General features: G+C 46.7%; 1 protein-coding gene across 1 annotated transcript in view; it reads right to left on the reverse strand.

Moving 5' to 3' along the window:
• Positions 10,343–21,034, reverse strand: part of TMEM38A (transmembrane protein 38A) — a 31,485-nt gene continuing 20,793 nt past the window's right edge. Inside the window, exons 2-6 of the mRNA XM_021083580.1 lie at positions 19,197–19,353; positions 18,852–19,036; positions 15,181–15,268; positions 12,658–12,775; positions 10,343–11,897 (exon numbers count right to left, since the gene is read on the reverse strand). Of these exons, the coding sequence (XP_020939239.1) occupies positions 11,670–11,897; positions 12,658–12,775; positions 15,181–15,268; positions 18,852–19,036; positions 19,197–19,353 (776 nt within the window). The 3' untranslated portion in view covers positions 10,343–11,669. The remainder of the gene's footprint in view (positions 11,898–12,657; positions 12,776–15,180; positions 15,269–18,851; positions 19,037–19,196; positions 19,354–21,034) is intronic.

Below are 21,034 nucleotides of genomic sequence, written 5' to 3' on the forward strand. Positions count from 1 at the left end.
AAAAAGCTCTTCTTTTGCATCACTGAACAGTATTCCATTGTATGCCAGTTTCTACCTACTCAGGATATTTGGGTGATGGATTAGTGTCCTGGAGTTGCCATAACAAATTACCACAAACCAGGGGGTTTAGAACAACACAGACTTATTCTCTGAGGATTCTAGAGGAAGGAGGATTGGAGTTCCCTTCATGGCTCAGTGGTAACGAATGGAACTAGTATCCATGAGGACTTGGGTTTGATCCCTGGCCTCACTCAGTAGGTTAGGGATCCAGCGTAGCCACGAGCTGTGGTGTAGGTTGCAGACAGGGCTTGGATCCTGTGTTGCTATGGCTTTGTCATAGGCCGGTGGCTATAGCTCTGATTTGACCCCTGGCCTGGGAATTTCCATACGCTGCGGGTGCAGCCCTAGAAAGACTAAAATTAAATTAAATTAAATTAATTTAATTTAAAAAATAAAATAAAATAAAATAAAGGCATTAGGCCGGCCATACTCCCCCCCAGAGCTCTAAGGGAGGGTCCTTCCTTGCCTCTTCAGCATCGGGTGGTGGCTGTCAATCCTTGGTGATCCTTAGCTTATAGATGCATCACTCCAGTCTCTGCCTCCACTGTCATGTGGTCTTTTCCTCTTTTTGTCTGAGTTCAACTTTTCCTCTTCCTTTGTCTTACTGGATTAGGTCCCAGCCTGACAGCCTCATCTTAACTTGATGACATCTGCAAAGACCCTATCTCTAAATAAGGTTACATTCATAGATACTGAAGGCTAGGACTTCAATATATCTTTTAGGGGGACACAATTTACCCCATAATAGGTGAGTCCATGTCTTATTTATTTATTTTTCTTTTTAGGGCCACACATGTGGCATATGGAAATTCCCAGGCTAGGGGTCAAATCAGAGCTTCAGCTTCAGGCCTATGCCACAGCCACAGCAACATGGGATCTGAGATGCATCTGCAACCTATACCACAGCTTGCAGCAACACCAGATCCTTAGCCCCTGAGCAAGGCCAGGGACCAAACCCACATCCTCATGGACACTATTTCAGGTTCTTAATCCACTGAGCCACAGCAGGAACTCCAAAATGTAGCTTTCTGATATTGAATAATAAAAGACGACTACCTCTGCCTAACTCAGGGAACCAATATTTTCCAAATGACCAATCTTACAATCATCACAGGAGATCCATCCCAAGTGCAAGACAGACCAATAGATTTTAATATAACGAAACCTAGTGAGTTGAATGAGTGCTGCCAAAAAGATATATTCATGCCCTAACTGCCAGAACTTATGAATGTGACCTGAGTTGGCAAGAGTCTTTGCAGATGTAATTAAGTTAAAGATCTCAAGATGAGATCATCCTGGATCACCCAGAGGGGCCCTAACTCAACTGTCTCTCATTTATTTATTTGTTTATAATATTTTATTTTATTTTATTTTACTTTATTTTATTTTATTTTGGCTGCACCGTGGCTTGCAGATTTTCTGGGCCAGGAATTGAACCCATGCCACAGTAGTGACCTGAGCCACAGTAGTGACCTGAGCCACAGCAGTGATAACACTGGGTCCTTAACCCACTGAGCCACCAGGGAACCCCAACAAGTGTCTTTTTTTTTTCTTTCTTTTCTTAAGGCCACACCTGGGGCATATGGAAGTTCCCAGGCTAGGGGTCAAATCGGAGCTGCAGGTACCAACCTATGCCACAGCCACAGCAACAATGGATCTGAGTGGAATCTGCAACTACTCTGTACCTTGCAGCAACACCAGATACTTAACCCACTGAGCAAGGCCAGGGATCAAACCTGCATCCTCATGGATATAGTCAGATTCGTAAACTGCTGAGCCCCGATGGGAACTCCTTGGATGCCGCTTTTAATACTAGGTTACAAAAGGCTGTGATTTTCCATCCTGGGCTCTCTTGTGTGGTTGTTTCTCTCTCTCTCTCTCAAATTGCTCACTCTGGGAAAGCAGCTGCCATGCTGTGAGCAGCCCTGTGGAGACTCTCACGTAGTGAAGACCAAAGCCTTCGTCCACAAGTCAATAAAGACCTGAGGCCTGGAACAGCTACAGGAGTGATCTTATAAGCTATTTCTCCAAAAGGGAACCCTCCTACACTGTTGTTAGGATGTATATTGGTGCAGCCACTATGGAGAACAGCACGGAATTTTTTCCTAAAACTAAAAATAGAACTACTATATGATCCAGTAATCCCACTCCTGGGCATACGTCCAGACCAAACTATACTTTGCAAAGATACATGCATCGCTATGTTCATAGCAGCACAATTTAAAATAGCCAAGAGAGTTTCCTGGTGGCTTGGAAGGTTAAAGATCAGGCATTTTCACTGCTATGGTGCAGGTTCGATCCCTGGCCTGGGAACTTCCACAAGCTGCAGGTGTGGCTAAAAAAAAATTTTTAATAAAATAAAATAGCCATGACATGGAAACAACCTAAATGTCCATTGACAGATGAAAGAATAAAGAAGATGAAATATATATACACAATGGAATACTACTTGGCCATAAAAAAGAACAAAATAATGCCATTTGCAGGAACACGATGGAATTAGAGACTCTCATACTAAGTGAAGTAAGTCAGAAAGAAAAAGACAAGGAGTTCCCATTGTGGCACAGTGGTTAACAAATCCGACTAGGAGCGATGAGTTGTGGGTTCCATCCCTGGCCTCACTCAGTGGGTTAAGGATCGGAGTTGCCGTGAGCTGTGGTGTAGGTCACAGACGTGGCTTGGATCCCTCGTTGCTATGGCTCTGGCATAGGCTGGAGGCTACAGCTCAGATTAGACCCCTTGTCTGGGAACCTCCCTATGCCTTGGGTGCAGCCCTAGAAAAGACGAAAAAGAAAAGAAAGAAAGAAAAAGACAAATACCATATGATATCACTTATGTGTGGAAACTAAAATATGGCACAAATAAGTATTTCTATAAAATAGAAACAGACTCATAGATACAGAGAACAGGCTTGTGGTTGCCAAGAGGGAGGGGGAATGGTGGAAGGAAGGATAGGAAGTTTGAGATTAGCAGATGCAAACTGTTATATCTAGGATGGATAAACAATAAGGTCCTACTGTATAGCACAGGGAAGTATATTCAATACCCTGTGATAAACCATAATGGAAAAGAATATGAAAAAGAAAGTATATGTGTATAACTGTGTCACTTTGCTATACAGCAAAAATTAACACCACATTGTAAATCAACTATACTTCAATAAAATTAAAAATAAAAAAAAGAAGCTAATTCTCCAGTGGTACTCAGGCATTTCAATGACTGATGTCAGAGGGCTGACATCTTGTCTGCAACCTCCTGAGAGAGACTGAGCCTGAACCACCCAACTAAGCCACGTTTAGATTCCTGACATTCAGAAACCACATAAAATAGTAAGTGTTTGTGGTTCTATGCTGCTACAAATCGGGGCACTTTGTTATGCAGCAATAGCTAGTTGATGCAATGGGTCAGTGCCAGAACTAAAACCTTTCAGCCTTTCATCTAAGCCCTCATAGAATGCCCTGCTCTTCCCTGGCCCGAGTCTGTCTCTCTTATTTCTAGAATCTTTAATACCTATTTTACCGTTTTCCACAGCAGAGGCACATCCTAGAGGGCTCTAGGGCAACCCAAAAATGTGATGATAAACATGAGACTCTACGGGCTTCCCGTTGTGGCTCAGCAGGTTAAGAATCTGACTAGTATCCATGAGGATGTGTGTTCAGTACCTGGCCTCACTCAGTGAGTTAAAGGATCCAGTGTTGCTGCAAGCTGTGGTGTAGGTCGTAGATGCTGCTCAGACCTGGCCTTGCCATGGCTGCGGCATAGGCCTGCAGCTGCAGTTCCAATTTGACCCCTAGCCTGAGAACTTCCATATGATACAGGTGTGGCCCTAAAAAGAAAAATAATAATAAAAAAAATAAAATAAAATAATAAAAACAACAAACAAACAAACAACAAAAAAGAGACTCTAAATCTCAGTTATAATGAAGGAGGGGCTAGCCAGGAGGGCATCTACAACACCTCGATGGCAGAGAGGATGCAACATATGTCCTCTCAACCAGGTGAGCTGGGGATCCCTTCTATATGTGTTTTCCAAATTCTTCCACCTCCCAGCCTAGGCCCAGGCTGTAGTCTCTGTCTGGAATGCTCTCCATGACATCTAATTCTATGTATTTCAAGGCCCCAGACAATGCGCTCTCTTCCAGGAAGCCCTTCCTGATGCTTCAGACCCATCTGAATCCCCAAGGTACTCCCTTCCTTCTCATAGAAAACTCCTTAAGAGCAAGGGATGGGCTTTTGCATCTATGTGCCCCTAGGGTGCAGCACAGGGACATGTATATTAAGCACTAGCAAAATGTTTGTTGAATGAATTCATCTTTATTTCGTTGTTATAGACTCAATATTTCTGCCCCCCGCCCCGATTTATATGATTAAATCCTAACTTCCCAACAGGATGATATTTAGAGGTGGGGCATTTGGGAGGTTATTAGAGCTGGCTTATATCATGAGAGTAGGCCCCTCATGATGGGATTAAGGTTCTTCCCAAAAAGAGCGGAAGAGGAGGTTCCTAGTGGCCTAGCAGTGAAAGGATCTGGCATTGTCACTGCTTGAACTCAGGTCACCGCTGTGGCAAGGGTTCAAGTCCTGGCCTAGGAACTTCTGCATGCTGCGGGCATTCCCCCATCCCTAAAAGAGAGAGAGAGAGAGAGAGAGAAGCTACAGGGTCTCTCTTTGCTCTCTGCCAGATAAAAGGGGATAGCCATTCACAAACCAGGAAAAGAGCCCTCGCCAGACAACTGGATCTGCTGGCAACCTGATCTTGGACTTCCTGACCTCCAGAACTATGAGAAATACACCTTGTTTAAGCAGCCCAGTCCATGATCATCTGTTATAGCATTCTAACCTAATGGAGTTCCCGTCGTGGCTCAGTGGTTAACGAATCCGACTAGGAACTATGAGGTGTCGGGTTAAGGATCCGGCATTGCCGTGAGCTGTGGTATAGGAGGCAGATGCAGCTCGGATCCCATGTTGCTGTGGCTCCGGCGTAGGCTGGCAGCTATGGCTCCTATTCGACCCCAAGCCTGGGAACTTCCATATGCCGCGAGAGCGGCCCAAGAAATGGCAAAAAGACCAAAAAAAAAAAAAAAAATAGCATTCTAACCTAAGATACCTACTATGGTAGATTTTTTGTTGTTTGTTTTTGCTTTTTTTTTTTTTTTTTTTTTTTGGTTAGGGCCACACCTGCAGCATATGGAAGTTCCCAGGCTAGGGACAGAATCAGAGCTGCAGCAGCTGCCCTACACCACAGCCACAGGAACACCAGATTCAAGCTGCATCTGCCACCTATGCCACAGCTGCAGCAATGCCAGATCCTTTAACCCACTATGGTGGACCAGGAATCCAACCCACACCTGAGCCATGGCAGCTGGATTCTTAACCGACTGCACCATGGCAGGAAATCCAATCATCAGATTTTTAGAAGTAGAGTCTTAAAAACCGTCTAGTCCAGGGGTTAGCAAATTTTCCTTCGAAAGACTAGACAGTCAATATTTTCAGTTGCTCATAGCAATCTCTCTTGAAAGGACTCCACTCTGCTGTTTTAGCTTGAGAGAGGTGCTAATGATGTGGGAACAAATGAGCCAGGTTCTGTGCCAATAAAACACAGACAGTGGGCGGGATTGGGCCTGTGGGCTATAGCTCACCTACCCTTAACCTGGTTCAACATTTTCATTTAACGAGGAGGGATTTGCCCTGGGGTCATGAGGCAAGTGAGAAGCAAAACCAAAATTCACTCTCAGGCCTGCCAACATCCTGTCTGGGTGCCTTCACTTTGACTTCTCAGATGGCTTCTATGGGCTCAATTAGGTGCTTGTATCCTCCACTAATTAAGCTGGGACTTTTCCCAGATACCTCCAGGCAGGTACCAATCAGAAAGCACAAAGCAAACACAGTTATACCACGTCTGCAGTAACTGTTGGATGATGGCCTTACCTGTGCTAAGCACCTGCTCAGCATCAGAGAATCCGCCACCCTCTTCCCATATGTGTACCTTATGTTTTCCCTAAAGAGACTCAGAGAAATGAAACATAAAGGAAGAAGCCGGGAGTTCCCATCATAGCTCAGTGGAAATGAATCTGACTACTATCCACGAGGACATAGTGTTTGATACCTGGCCTCGCTCAATGGGTTAAGGATCCAGCGTTGCCACGAGCTGTGGCCAAGGTTACAGACACAGCTTGGATCTGGTGATGCTGTGGTGTAGGCCAACAGGCTGCAGATCCAATTCAACCTCTAGCCTGGGAATTTTCATGTGCTGTGTGTGCACCCCTAAAAAACAAACAAAAAAACCAAAAAACAGAAAAAAAAAAAAAACAAGGAAGCAGCCTGTCTCCTGGAATGAAATAGGCATAGATTTCTTCTTTTTCTTTTTTTCTTTTCAGGGCCACACCAGTGGCCTATAGAAGTTCCTGACCTGGGGGTCAAATCAGAGCTGCAGCTGCCAGTTTACACCACGGCCACAGAAATACTGGCTCTGAGCCACATCTGTGACCTATGCTGCATCTTGTAGCAAAGATTTTTAAGCTACTGAGTGACACCAGGGATGGAACCCGCATCCTCATGGATGCTAGTCAGGTTCTTATCCTGCTGAGCCACAACAGGAGCTCCTAAAGGAAGAAGCCTATTTTCTGGAATGAGGTGGGAGTGGATTTCAATTCTGTCCCACTGTCAGCTCTATGTGACTGATGTCAAGTCACTCTGCCACTGAACCTAAATATTTTTCTTTAGAGTGTAACAACCCACTTTCAGGACATACTGCTTATAAAATACCTGCTTATGTTCATGGCATCTTTTTAGTGCTTAATGGAAATTTCTAGGTGCAACTGTGTCTGGATTTGCTTATGAGACATAGTGGGCAGCTTTTTTTTTTTTTTTTTTTGTCTTTTGTCTTTTGTCTTTTTAGGATCTGCCGGCCTATGCCAGAGCTACAGCAATGCCAGATCTGAGCCGCATCTGCAACCTACACCACATCTCACAGCACACTGGATCCTTAACTCACTGAGCAAGGCCAGGGATCGAATCCACAAACTCATGGTTTCCGATGCACCACAACAGGAACTCCTCCCATAGTGGGCGGCTTCTAAGGTGGCCCCTGTGGATCCTTGAACCTAGTGCCCATGCCTTGGTATAATCCCTGCCCTTGAGTGTAGGGTACTAGGAATTTGCTTTGAGGGAACATAATACAGTAAAATTGTTGGATGTGGTTCCTCAAAAAATTAAATACAGAATTACCATGTAATCCAGAAATCCCACGTCTTGGCATACAGCCAAAAGAAGATAGAAGAAAACTTTGAAGGTGATGAAAATATTCCATATCTGGAGTTCCCGCTGTGGTGCAGATGTGTGGGTTTGATCCCCATCCTTGTGCAGTGGATTAGGGATTTTCAGGTTGTAGAAGTGCTACTCCAGGGAATATACAAATAATAAGCAAATAAAACAGCCTTATTGCTGATACAGAGACAGTTTTAGTGGTCTGGATAGAAGATCAAACCAGCCACAACATTCCTTTAAGCCAAAGCTTAATCCAGAGGAAGGTCCTAACTTTCTCCAATTCTATGAAGGCTGAGGGAGGTGAAGAAGCTTCAGAAGAAAAAATTGAAGCTAGCAGAGATTGGTTCATGAGGTTTAAGGAAAGAAACCATCTTCACAACATAAAAGTGTAAGGTAAAGCAGCAAGCTATCCAGAAGATCTAGCTAATTACTGAAGGTAGCTACCCTACAAAACAGATTTTCAGTGTAGACCAAATATCCTTATATTGGAAGAAGATGCCATCGAGGACTTTCACAGTTAGAGAGCAGAAGTCAATGCCTCGCTTCAAAGATTCAAAGGACAGGCTGACTCTTTTATTAGAGGCCAAATGCCACTGGTGACTTCAGATTGAAGCCTTTCTGAACATCCTAGGGCCTTTGAGGCTCATGTTAAATCTACTCTGCCTGAGTTTATTTAATGGAACAACAAAGCCTGGATGACAGCACATCTGTTTACAACATGGTCTACTGAACATTTTAAGTTCACTGTTGAGAACTGCTGCTCAGAAAAAAAATCATTCTTCTTAAAATATTACTGCTCACTGACAATGCACCTGGTCACGCATGAGCTCTGATGGAGATGTACAATGAGATTCATGTTGTTTTCATGCCTGTTAACACAACTTCCATTCTGCAACCCGTGGATCAAGGAATACTTTTTTTCTTTTTTTCTTTTTTTTTCTTTTTTGTCTTTTCTTGCACCTGCGGCATATGGAGGTTCCCAGGCCAGGGGTCTAATCGGAGCTGTAGCCTCCCTTGACTACTGCAGTTAAAATTAGTCTGGACTTAAGAGCCAGACTTGAGCACTCTCACACCTACATGGGACATAGGTTCAGCCTGACCCGCCAATCATCTGCCAGCCAGCCAGTGGCTTGCCCACCCCCTTCCCAAAATAGACTGGGAGGCTATTTTGGTACAGTGTGTTCCATCATAAACTGAGATCCCAGAACATTCGTGCTGGAAGGCACGGAGCCGGCTTCTTGCCAACACCCACCAGGTGCTGGATGAGCCCAAGCAAAAGGGCTCCGGGCCCTCTTACAGAGCTGGCTTTGTGATCTGACTCCAGACGCTCCTAGGTTATCCTAGGTCGTCCTAGGAGGAAACTGAGACTCAGAGAAGGGGGATTATTTGCCCAACAACACACCTTGCAGGTGAAAAGACAGGATAGGAATAGGTCTGAGAAGTTTTAGAGTATATTCCGGTTTTCTGTTTTTTTAAGATTTTTATTTTTTCCATTATAGTTGATTAAGCTATTCAGAATTCTTAGCATCCGGTTCTGTGAATTTTGACCATGATCAAGATACAGAACAGTTCTCTTACCTCCTGAAATTCCCCTGCCCCCTTGGAAAACAATCTATCCTCCCACTCTCAATCAGAGCCACCCAGGGATCTGTTTTCTGCCTCTATAATGTTGCCTTTCCTATAACATCCTATAGAGAGAGCACACAGGATGTAGCCTGAGTCTGTTTGGCTCCTTTCAGTGAGCAAATGCATTTGATTCACCCACATTGTTGTGTGTATCAAAAATTCTTTCCTTTTCTTCCCTGACTAGTATTCCATTGTATGATGGACTCATTGTATAATGTTCATCCACTCACCAGCTGATGGGCATTTGGAATGTTTCTAGGGTTTGGCGATTGCCAAAACCAGTCATTATAAATCCTTTTTTTTTTTATGGCTGCACCTGTTTTGTATGGGAGTTCCCAGGCTAGGGTCGAATCAGAGCTGCAGCTGCTGGCTTACCACAGCCACAGCAACACCGGATGCTTAACCCACTGAGGGAGGCCAGGGATCTAACCTGCATCCTTATGGACACCATGTTGGGTTCTTAACCTGCTCAGCCACAACAGGAATTCCCCTCTGCTTGTTTTTATTTTTTTTATTGATTTTTTAATTTTTTTGGTCTTTTTAGGGCCACACCCATGGCATATGGTGGTTCCCAGGCTAGGGGTCGAATTAGAGCTGTAACTGCTGCTCTACACCACAGCCACAGCAACTCGGGATCCAAAACTTGTCTGTGACCTACACCACAGCATGGCAACACTGGATCCTTAACCCACTGAGCGAGGCCAGGGATTGAACCTGCGTCCTCATGGATGCTAGTCAGATTCATTTCTGCTGAGCCACGATGGGAACTGTCCCTCTGCTTGCTTTTAAATTGAACAGTTTGTTTTCCTATTATTGAGTCTTGAGAATTCTTTCTATATGCAGGATACAATTCCTTGATCAGATGTGTGATTTTCAAAGATTTTCTCCCAGTCTGTGGTGTGACTTTCATTCTCTTCACAGGATTTTGCACAGCTGCAAAATCCCAACCACCCACATCAATCCTCCCACCTATCTTTGTTTTTGTTGTTGTTGGCTGCACCCACGGCATGTAAGTTTCCAGGCCAGGGATCAAATCCATGCCACAGCTATAACCAGAGCCATAGCAGTGACAATGCCAGATCCTTAACCCACTGAGCCATGAGGGAATTCCTCCCCCCAATCTCTGAAGGGCAGTGATAATAATCATCCTCTTTTTCCCAAGAAGCAAACAGGTTTAAAGGGGCAACCCCATGACCTGTCAATGGCAGAGTAAGGATTGAACCCAGGTCTGCTTTAGCCCAAACCCCATAGACTTCACCCTCTGCCTCCATCTCCCCTGGTGGTCAAGGGCTGCCATGAGCCTCATTCTCTCGGAATCTATGAATTTCTAAGATTACAGACTCTTGCTGTGTCCTGAGGCCAAAAGAGCAAGAATGAATGAGACAAGCCGTTAGGGCTTTTTCACAACAAATTTATTTGCTGACCCTTGATGCTGAGCCTTGATGGACATGCAATAGGAGGAGTTTTGGGGCCCTACAGCTTCAGGACCCACCCAGTTCCCAGGCTTCACCAGATCAAGGCACTTTCCCAATAACTGGGCAACACCCGGGACCCCAACACTCCCATGCTGATCTCAATAAAGCTGCAGGGTGATGCCCTGAGCACCCACATGCAGAGGGCTGCCCCAACCCGGCTTGGTCTGGGCCAAAACTCCACTTGAGACTGGCCATGCCCAACCCACCCACCCTCTCAACAGGCCCTGGTGACCTAGGCTGAGATGAAGGTGTCCAGGAGGGGCCCTCAGCTCCCATCCCCCTCGCTCACCCTGAATCAAGTTCCCAGCTTGCCCAGTAGCAGCACAGGGTTTGGCACATTGTAGGCATGTTTGTTGAGTGACTGAGTGAGTAGCGGTGAAGGGTGCCAGCCTGAGGGAGGTCTCATGGAGCATCCTGAGTCCAGTAACAAGTGCTCACGGTCCCTGGACAGAGCCAGATCTTGGAATCCCTGCCCAGCCAGCTGCATTTCTTTGGTTTAAGGGCAACCTGAAGCCAGATATCAGAACAAGCCTTCCATACCCTCCATGCTCTCAAGTCTGGCCTAGACATGTCTACTGAAGGCCTTCTTTGTGCCAGGTAACTTGTGGGGGGATCTCCGGTCCACAAACACAAAAGATCTAAAGATGCAAAACTGTTTTAAGCACAAGGAACATCCATCAAGGCTTCCCCTCCAGACTGCATTGTGCTCCTAAAGCTGGTTCACATCCAGAATCACATCAGTCCCTTGCATATGGAACAGGGTTGAGGGGCCACTCTACAGACGGGCTCAGAGTAGAAGGCAACTGGCCCAGGGATGCCCAGGAGAAACTGGCAAGAAGAGACATGGAAATCGCAACAGGTACCTTGCAGCAGACACCTAGTAAACATCTGTCAAATGAACGAGCCTCCACACGGCTTGAAGTTCTTTTGGAGTCAAGGTGTAATTTTAGCTAGGAAATGCTAGAACCAAGTATATAACTGGCCAGGGTTTCCAGCTGGAGCTGCTGCTAAGATTCTGTGGACTCCCCCTCCCCCAAGCTGGAACTCTATGGGGACCTGGCAGAAAGAGAAAAGGACCCCTATTCCTACAGATGCCCTTCACCCCCATATCATATTTAACCCCCCCATGTCAGCTCTGGAGGGTGGGCTGATGGCCCCAGTTAGTAGACGGAAAAATAGAGGCCTGGAGAGGGAAAAACTGAGCCCAGGTCCTGGGTCTGGGTCCTCTCGCTGGGGATTCCCCTAGTCTGCCTTCTTGGTCTTCTTTTTCCTGGAGCCCTCACTCAGCTCCTCCTTGGACTTTGTGGGCAGGGCTGAGTGTGGCGAGCCAGGGCCGCTGCTGCCCTGGGATCCACCATGGTTGTCATAGTGATGGTCCCCCTCCCAAGCCGATCCAAAGAGCACAGGGCAGATGTAGCCTTCCAGAACATCAAAAGGGGAGCTGTGGGAATGAGTGGCCGTCAGGAACACCTGAGGTAGGGTGCAGAGGGATAGGGAGACAGCAAGAGTGCCAGATAGAGAACAAGGCAGAAGCCAAGGGTGGGAGGGGGAGAAGGGGAGAGAAAGATGATCAGCCAGGTCAAGGGCAGAGATAGCCCAGGCCCAGCCTTCTGGCAGCAAGCACCCCCAGGAGGGTGGCCCACTGTTCTGGATTTTCTCAGATGTGAGACTTTTGGTGTTAAAAACCTAACTACACCAGGATAGTTGGTCACCTTTCCCCCAGGAGTCTCACTGAGAGAAGACTCAGAGAAGAGCCATGCTTGGCCTGGGGTCACTCACTTCCTTTCCTTATGCAATGGCCTGGGGTCCCCTCCCAGGGATCCAGCAGTGAAGCTCTCCAGCTTCACAGGGAGGCAAAAGTGTGTGGCCCTGGAAGTCCTCTCCTGGGTAGGGCGACGCCCAGCTCAAGGCCCGAGGATTAGTCCAGCACCATTCCTGGTCCAGTCCACTCTCCAAGCCCAAACAGATTCCAAACACTCCAGCCCCAGTCTCGGCCTTTGCCCAGGCTGGGTCCTCTGCCTGGAAGACCTTGACCCGCTCACTCCCGTCCCCATCTGCTGGATACTGCTCTTCACCTGTCCTCCTCCCATGCTTCAAGTTATTGGCAAGGTCCCCACCCTCACCGCTCAAAGGTCTGTCCATTCCCCAGACTCCCAAGGCCATGAGTCCAAGCTCCCCATTCTCAGCCTGGGAGGTGAGGATCAGTGTCAATCAGGACAAGAAGGCTCACCTTACAGGATACCATGAACATGGTGAAGATGAAGATGAGGCTGGCTTTGGACACCGGGAGCCAACGGGTCTGCTGGAGGGTGAAGAGGATGGCTCCATACAGGCTGGCCTTCGTGGGGCTGGAGGGGGCAGCTGTGGTTACCGGGAGGTTCTGCACAGCTCAGACCTGTGTATCTCTGGCCCAGACTCCCTTCTCCACCCACCCCTGCCGGCCCATGAGAGGAATGTGAAGTGGGAAGATGCCCATGTGACATGGACGAGGTGGTGTCACCCTGCGAGGTAAAGACTTAACTTGGCCCCAAAGAGAGATCTAGACTTTGCCCTGCTCCTGGGAGGTACCCACTAAGCCCTGGGAATGTCCTGCCTGATGGGAGTGTCTTTGTTTATCTGGGGGCTTTGGGTCACACCAGATGGTAACAGTGTGATTTAGCGTGGAATCTTGGGCTACAAGGTATCAGCTAAACTCTGGAGGGGCTGGAGGCTGAGGTCAGCCATGCAGGCAGTCAGCTATATCTGTGTGATTAAGCCCCAGTAAAATCCCTGAAGGAGTTCCCACTTCAGTGCAACAGGACCAGCAGTGTCTCTGCAGTGCCAGGATGCAGGTTCAATCCCCAGCCTGGCACAGTGGGTTAAAGGATCCAGTGTTGCCACAGCTGTGGCTTAGTTCACAGCTGTGGCTCTGATCTGATCCCTGGCCTGGGAACTCCATATGCCCCCAAAAGAGGAAAAAAGAAAGGGCACTCCTGTTGTGGCCCAGCAGGTTACAAACAAGGCTAGTATCTATGAGGATTTGTGTTTGATCCCTGGCCTTGCTCAGTGGGTTAAAAGTCTGGCATTGATGCAGCTCAGATCCTGCATTGTTGTGGTTGTGGTGTAGGCCAGCAGCTGCAGCTCTGATTCGACCCCTAGCCTTGGAACTTGCATATTCTGCAGGTATGGCCCTAAAAAGCCAAAAAAAAAAAAAAATCCCCAAATACAAGAGCTTGGGTGGAGCTCTATTGGTCAGCAATTTTCAGTGCATACAGTCACAGATGGATGCTGGGAGACACAGGTGCTGTCCTCATGGCTCTGCTGAGAGGCGCCAATTGGATGGTTGCACCTGGTCTCTCCTGGATGCTGCCCCATGCACCTTTTGCATTTGCCAATTTTAATCTGCATCCTCTCACTGTCATAAACTACAATCCTGAGTGTAATGGCTTGGCCAAGTTCTGTGAGTCCTTCTAGCAAATCATGAAACCTGAGGGTGGTCTTGGAGATCCCTGAACAGTGCACTCTTCCAGAAGGTGGGATTACCACATGCAGTTTTGCTTAACTTTCCCTTTCTTCCCTGAAGAATAAGTTGCCAATAGTTTAACTTGTTGCAGAAGACAGACCTGTGACTTCTGTTCCTGATGTCTGTCGCTCACTGCATGAGAATTCAACCTGGTATTTCCGAAGCACTCGCCAGGGTCAGGGGGATTATGTGTGTGATTCTGTGGAGCCTTTGCAGTCAGCTGATGAGGCGGGAATGGAATCTGAGAGGGAAAACTACTTGCCTTCTTAGGAGCAAGAGACACAACTGTCCGAGTCCCTGTTTCCCTGTCTGTGAACTGAGTGTGAGAACAGACCTCTCATGGGGATAAACGGAGATAATGCCATGTGTTCCAAAATGTGGAAAGAGAGGTAATTTTCATTGGTATATGGCTGAGCCTCTTTTTTATTTGTTTGTTTTTTTGTTTTTTAGGGCCACAGATGCAGCATATGGAAGCTCCCAGGCTAGAGGGGGAGTCAGAGCTGTAGCCACCAGCCTACGCCACAGCCACAGCAATGCAGGATCTGAGCCGTATCTGTGACCTACACCACAGTTCATGGAAACACCGGATCCTTAACTCACTGAGCAAGGCCAGGGATCGAACCCCTGTCCTCATGGATACTAGTCGTTAATGATGAGCAATGACAGGAACTCCCACTGAGCCTTTTAATGTTGTCATATTTTAATGGCAACAGCCTCATTTATTGTAGATTGGGAGAAAATTTAACTAGCCTAAAGCTTTCAGGTCTTTTAAGAATATACTAAGCTACATAAATGCCCGGTGGGGTCCTAGGTTGAGTCCTATATGCCACCATCTGGCCCTGCCCATTGTTCCCCACTTTGTCCCAGCCACACTCCTCACCCATGCTCTATCCTCCCCTCCCTGGACCCCTCACTCCCCACCTACATTTTGTACCATGATTGTGTAGAACCAGGCAGAAGCACAGCTCTTTTCTGATTTGAAAGTTGGCAGAGGTGCTGGCCTCTGTCCAGAAGCTCCTGCTTTGTCAGAAAACTCCCACTCACTCTTCAAAACCCATAACAAATGTATCACCTCCCTGCAACTCTACCTGCCCTTGCCTGCCTAGGTAGTGTCATGGCTCCCTCTCTGGGATCCCCCAGCCATGGCCTCTGGGAGCTTCCAGAAAGAGAATCAGGTTCTGAGGCTTCTAAGTTACCAGAAGTTTCCAGCTCAGGGTGGGGCCCAGGGAATGGGGAGGATGGAATACTCACAAAGACATGTGTAGGATCTCATTGGTCTCTGGCTTCCAGACCCCTCGGAGCAGCTGCTCAAAGTTGGACATGAGGGCGACACCGGAGCCTATGGGACAGGGTACTTCTGAATAAGCCTGCCACCCCCAGCTCCCCATTCTTCTTGGCTGAATTCCCAAGGAAGCAATTTCTTTGCTTCTGGAGTCTTCTCCAGAGGAATACTGAGCCTGGGGTATATGATCATCAGTTGCAGGTGGGGAAACTGAGGCTCAGAGAAGGTACAGTCTTGCTGAGGGTCACACAGCACATTCAGAGCAAAACCAACATGAAGTAATTGAGATCGTTTCCCACCTGCAAAATATGTCTTGGACACATCTGGGTTGTCTGCCTCTGATGCCCCCAATCCAGGACCCTGAGCTGTGCACGAGGCTTCCAGAGAGTTCCCTACCCCCAGCCTCTCTCTTCCTCTGGGTTCTGAGCTTTTAATCTTTCTTAAGCAGTTACCCTCTGGAAAGCATGTTATAGCCCTGGGGAATTTGTTCTATAGTATATAGCCTTCCTGGAGAGAGAATAAGGAGACCCACATCAAGGTTTCTGGTCAAATTTCTAAAAGAATCTTCCCATTTTCCCCAAATGTATTGGCAAAGAGGCTTACATTATCCACTCCAGGGGTGGTTGTGCTATCCAGGGTGCCTGATATGTACCACTGGACCAGGGTTTTGCATCTGGGGTGACTTTTGCCCCCAAGGAGGCATTTGGCAATATCTACAGACATTTTTGATTGTCATAACTTGGGTTGGGGGGCTGCTACTGGCAAGTCATGTGTTGAAGCCAGGGATGCTGCTCAACACCCTTAACACCCTGCAGTGCACAGGACAGCCCCTACCACAGACCATGAGCTAGCCCTACATGTCAAGTGTGCTGAGGACACTGTGGCTCAGTGGAGGATGATTCCAGACCCAGGCGTTTTGGGGTACTCACTTTGGTGATCAGGAAGCAGGGATGCAGTACCTAATGATATTTAGCATCTGCTTGACCCTTCTTTCCTTGCCTTCCTCTTACTCCTTGGTCCACCTCTACAATAGTTACTGTTTTTGTTTTGTTTTGTTTTGTTTCTTTTTAGGGCCACACCTATGGCATATGGAAGTTCTTGGGCTAGAGGTTGGATTGGAGCTGCAGCTGCTGCCTACGCCACAGCCAACGCAATGTGGAATCTGAGCCATGTCTGCAATCTCCATCACTGCTCATGGCAAAGTGGAACCCTTAACCCACTGAGTGAGGCCAGGGATCAAACCCACATCCTCATGGATACTAGTCAGGTTCTCAACCTACTGAGCCACAACAGGAATTCCTACAACTCTTACTGTTTAATTTTCTATTTCTCCTTTAAATTCCCTTGGTTTTTGCTTTATATATTTTGGTGCTCTGTTTTTAAATGCATGTGTGTTTATAATGGTTAATCTTCCTAGTCGATTGACCCACCATTATAACTGTCTGCTATATTTTTAGCAGCATTTTTTTGGTTTTAAAGTTCTTCTTGTATAGCACAGGGAACTCTACTCAGTATACTGTGATAACCTATATGGGAAAGAATCTGAAAAAGAATGGATACATATATGTGTATAACTGAATCACTTTGTTGTACAGCAGAAATTAACACAACATTGTATTTTTTAATTTTGATTGATTGATTGATTGATGTTTGTCTTTTTAGGGCTGCACCCACAGCATATGGAGGTTCCCAGGCTAAAGTTCGAATCAGAGCTGTAGCTGCTGGCCTATGCCACAACCACCGCAATGCCAGATCTGAGCCGTTATCTGTGACCTACACCACAGCTCACGGCAACACCAGATCCTTAACCCACTGAGTGAGGCCAAGGATCGAACCTGTATCCTCATGGATACTAGTCAGATTCGTTTCCACTGAGCCACGATGGGAACTCTCTAATACAACATTGTAAATCACTTATACTTCAATAAAAAATTTTAAAATAAAACAAAAAAGAAGTCTATCTCAGCCTGCCTCTTAGTATAGATGGAGGAGAGGGAAAAGGAGGGCTTCAAAGTGGTTAAGAATGTGAACTGAATTCAGAGGACCTGAAGTCAAACCCAGCTGTGCCCGCCCCAGCTGTGTGACCTTAAGCAAGTCATTTCATTTCCTTTCTCAGTTAAAAGGGATGATGCTTCTCCTAAAGAAGAGTCTTAAGGATCAAATGAGATAAGATGCACAGAGCCCTCAGCTCAATACTTGCCCTGGGTCAGAGGTCTTAACCTGGAGGAACCCAGATAGGAAACAGCGTAACATCTTCATTTTCATATCTGTCACTGAAATCCAGGCTCTCCTTCCATTGTGAAGGGAGGCAAAACCTGAGCAGGATTTGCAAGTATGTGACTGTGGCATCAACAGAATCCATGGATTTTTTTTCTTTTCACATTCCTGTTTTTGCAGGTGGTTTCAAAATATCACTTGTGCTCAGCTCCACTTCAAAACTCTGAGAGTGGAGTTCCTGTTGTGGCTCAGCAGGTTAAGGGCCTGACTAGTGTAGTTCGCAGATGTGGCTCAGATCCGGTGTTGCCGTGGCTGTGGTGTAGGCCAGCAGCTGCAGCTCTGATTTGACACCTAGCCTGGGAACTTCCATATGCCTCAGGTGTGGCCCTAAAAAGAAAAAAAAAAAAAAGTCTGAGAGTTATTAGGAGTCAATGGAAGTTCTGCTATTTAAATTTTTTTTTAATTTAAGTGTAGTTGATTTACAATGTTGTGCCAATTTCTGCTATATGGCAAAGTGAAGGTCTGCTATTTAGTCACTAGCAAAGATGCATAAAACTACTACAGCATATTTTTTAAGTATATAACTACTTTAAAATCATAGGCTTCCTTTATTCCTCTATATATTTTATTTTATGCACTTAAAAACATAAAAGGGTAGAGTTCCCTTCTTGGTACAGCAGAAGGGAATCTGACTAGGAACCATGAAGTTGAGGGTTCGATCCCTGGTCTTGCGCAGTGGGTTAAGGTTCCAGCGTTGCCATGAGCTATGGTGTAGGTCACAGACTCAGCTTGGATCTGGTGTTGCTGTGGCTGTGGCGTAGGCCAGCAGCAATGGCTATGATTAGACCCCAAGCATGAGAACCTCCATATGCCTCAGGTGTGGCCCTAAAAAGACAAAAAAAAAAAAAAAAAAACCAAAAAACATAAAAGGGTCTGTAGGCTTTACTGGGCTGACAAAAGAGTCACAGTTTACAAAGCTTAAGAACCCCTGTAGTTACAGGGGTAGGATTTCCTCTCTAGGAGGCATTTGGCAATGTCTGGAGATATTTTTGGTGGATGATACAGGTATCTAGTGAGTGGAGGCCAAGGATGCTCAGCATCCTACAATACACAAAAATGGCCTCCACCCCAGAAAATGGTCCAGTCCCATATATCAGGGGGGCTGCAGTTGAGAAATCCTGCTCTAGAGACATCAGCTGTCACTGTTTCCTTGTCCTATTTGCCTTTGACAGTCAAATTTCTGGAAGAATCTTTTCATTTACCCTCAAGATGTTAGCTAATGAGGAGGCTGACCTGACACCTGCAGCTGTCCTGACACCCCCTAGCTTGGAGCAAAGGCTATGCCAGCTGGGGTGGCCAATATGTACCCCTGTGCAGAGTTCTCAACTGGTTTTTCCATTGTTCCCATCATGGTCCTGTTTACCTTTGACCCAGCCAGTGGCGATCATGACAAACCACCCGTGGTGGTAGTGGTGATGTGCGTGGTGGATGCCCACGGCGATCTTTCGGACTCTCACCACCTCCTTCATGGCCACGAAGATGAGTTTCACTGGCAGGAAGCAGACACACTTGTAAAAGAGGTCCAGGGGGCAGAAGAAAATCAAGTACCTTTTGGGGAGAGAATGACAAGCATCAGTGGGGAGACAGACCATAGGGACCCCTTGGAGATGAGGTCACGCTGGCAGATCCTAGTTCCTCCCATCTCCCAGATGGCCAGGTCACTCCACCCACATATTCTCCCACACGCCACCAGACCAGTGATGCTTACCAGACTGCGGAGGCCAGCAGGATACTGGAGTTGTTGCTGAAATAGTCGATCAGGGGCTCCCCGAGGAGCAGATCAGCCAGGATGTAACTCCCAAAGCAGTGCAGCATGGCGCACAGCCAGGACGCCACAGGGTGGCGCCGGGACAGCTCAACTGCTCCTGATGGGCACGGAGTATCCCCCACCATCACTAGGGCATCAAGGGCATACTTTGCCCTTCATGCCCTCCGGTCATCCTGTTCTAATTCAGCTGCCCTCTCAGAGTGCCTGCCCAATGCCTTGCAGTTGGCCCATTTTAGAGGGAGGACCAAGGTTCAGAGAGACTGCCCACATGCCTGAGGTCACACAGAGAGAAGGCAGAACAGGGCTGGGGCTCTTTTCTCTGAACTCAGAGAGGTGGCAATGACCATCACACCAGCATTCCTAGGTCAGAGACACTGGATTTAGCATTTAAAGGAAAGACTCAGTAAATCCTCATCAAGGAGTTCCCATTGTGGCTCAGTGGTAACAAACCTGACTAGCATCCATGAGGACTCAGATTTGATCTCTGGCCTCAATCAGTGGGTTAAGGATTAGGCGTTGTGGTGAGTTGTGGTGTAGGTTGCAGACGTGGCTCAGATCTGGCATCACTGTGGCTGTAGTGGAGCCGATTTGACCCCTAGCCCTGGAACTTCCATATGCCACAGGAGAGGCTAAAAAAGGAAAAAAAAACAAAAACAAAAACAAAAACAAAAAAACCACTCATGGATAACTGCAACCAAATGATCACACTTTTTCTTTCGTCACATCCACAGCATGTGGAAGTTCCCTGGGCCAGGGATCGAACACACACGCCGCAGAAGCAACTGGAGCTGCTGCAGTGACAGCGCTGGATACTTAACCTACTGCTCCACGATGGAACTCCCAGGTGATCACTCTTATGATATCCCCTTGAGGAGACTGAGGCTTGGAGAAAGTGGGCAACGTGCTGCTAGCAAGGCTTTGATGTAGTCACTCCTGCCTTGGGCTGATGTGAAGAGCCCTATAAGCTTACACCTGTACTTTTGGCCTCTCTTTCTTTGTAAAAAAAAAAAAAAAAAATTGTGCAGAGTTCCCACCAAGGCGCATCGTAAACGAATTTGACTGGGAACCATGAGGTTGCAGGTTTGATCCCTAGCTTTGATCAGAGGGTCAAGAATCTGGCATTGCCGTGAACTATGGTGTAGGTCAGATGCGGCTTGGATCGGATGTTGCTGTGGCTTTGGCATAGGCCAACAGCTATAGCTCTGATTCCACCCCTAGCATAGCAATCTTTATATGCCACAGGTGTGGCCCTAAAAAGAAAAAAAAAATTGTGTATGTAGTAAAATATACCTAAAAATGTACCATTTTAACCATCTGGAGTGTAGATTTCAGTGGCATGAAATACATTCATGGTGTTGTGCAACCACCCCTCCTGTCCATCTCCAGAGCTTATTCACCTTGTAAAAGTGAAACTCTATCCCCATTCAACACTAACTCTGTATTCCCTCCTCGCCCCAGCTCCTGACACTCATCACTGTACCTTCCATCTCTATGAACTTGCCTACTCCAGGGACCTCACATAAGTGGATTCATACTGTATTTGTGATTTTGTGACTGGATTCTTTCATTTAACATCATGTCCTCAAGGTTCATCCATGTCAGATGCATGTGTCAGAATTTCCTTCCTTTTTTAAGGCTGAATAATATTCCATCCTATGGATCTACCATATTTTGCATATCTTTTATCCATCAGTGGACATATGGGTTGATTGCACCTTTTGGCTATTGTGAATCGTGCTGCTAGGAACAGGAGCGTGCAAATCTGTACAAGTTTCTGC

Source organism: Sus scrofa, chromosome 2, assembly GCF_000003025.6.
Source record: "Sus scrofa isolate TJ Tabasco breed Duroc chromosome 2, Sscrofa11.1, whole genome shotgun sequence".
NCBI lineage: Eukaryota > Metazoa > Chordata > Mammalia > Artiodactyla > Suidae > Sus > Sus scrofa.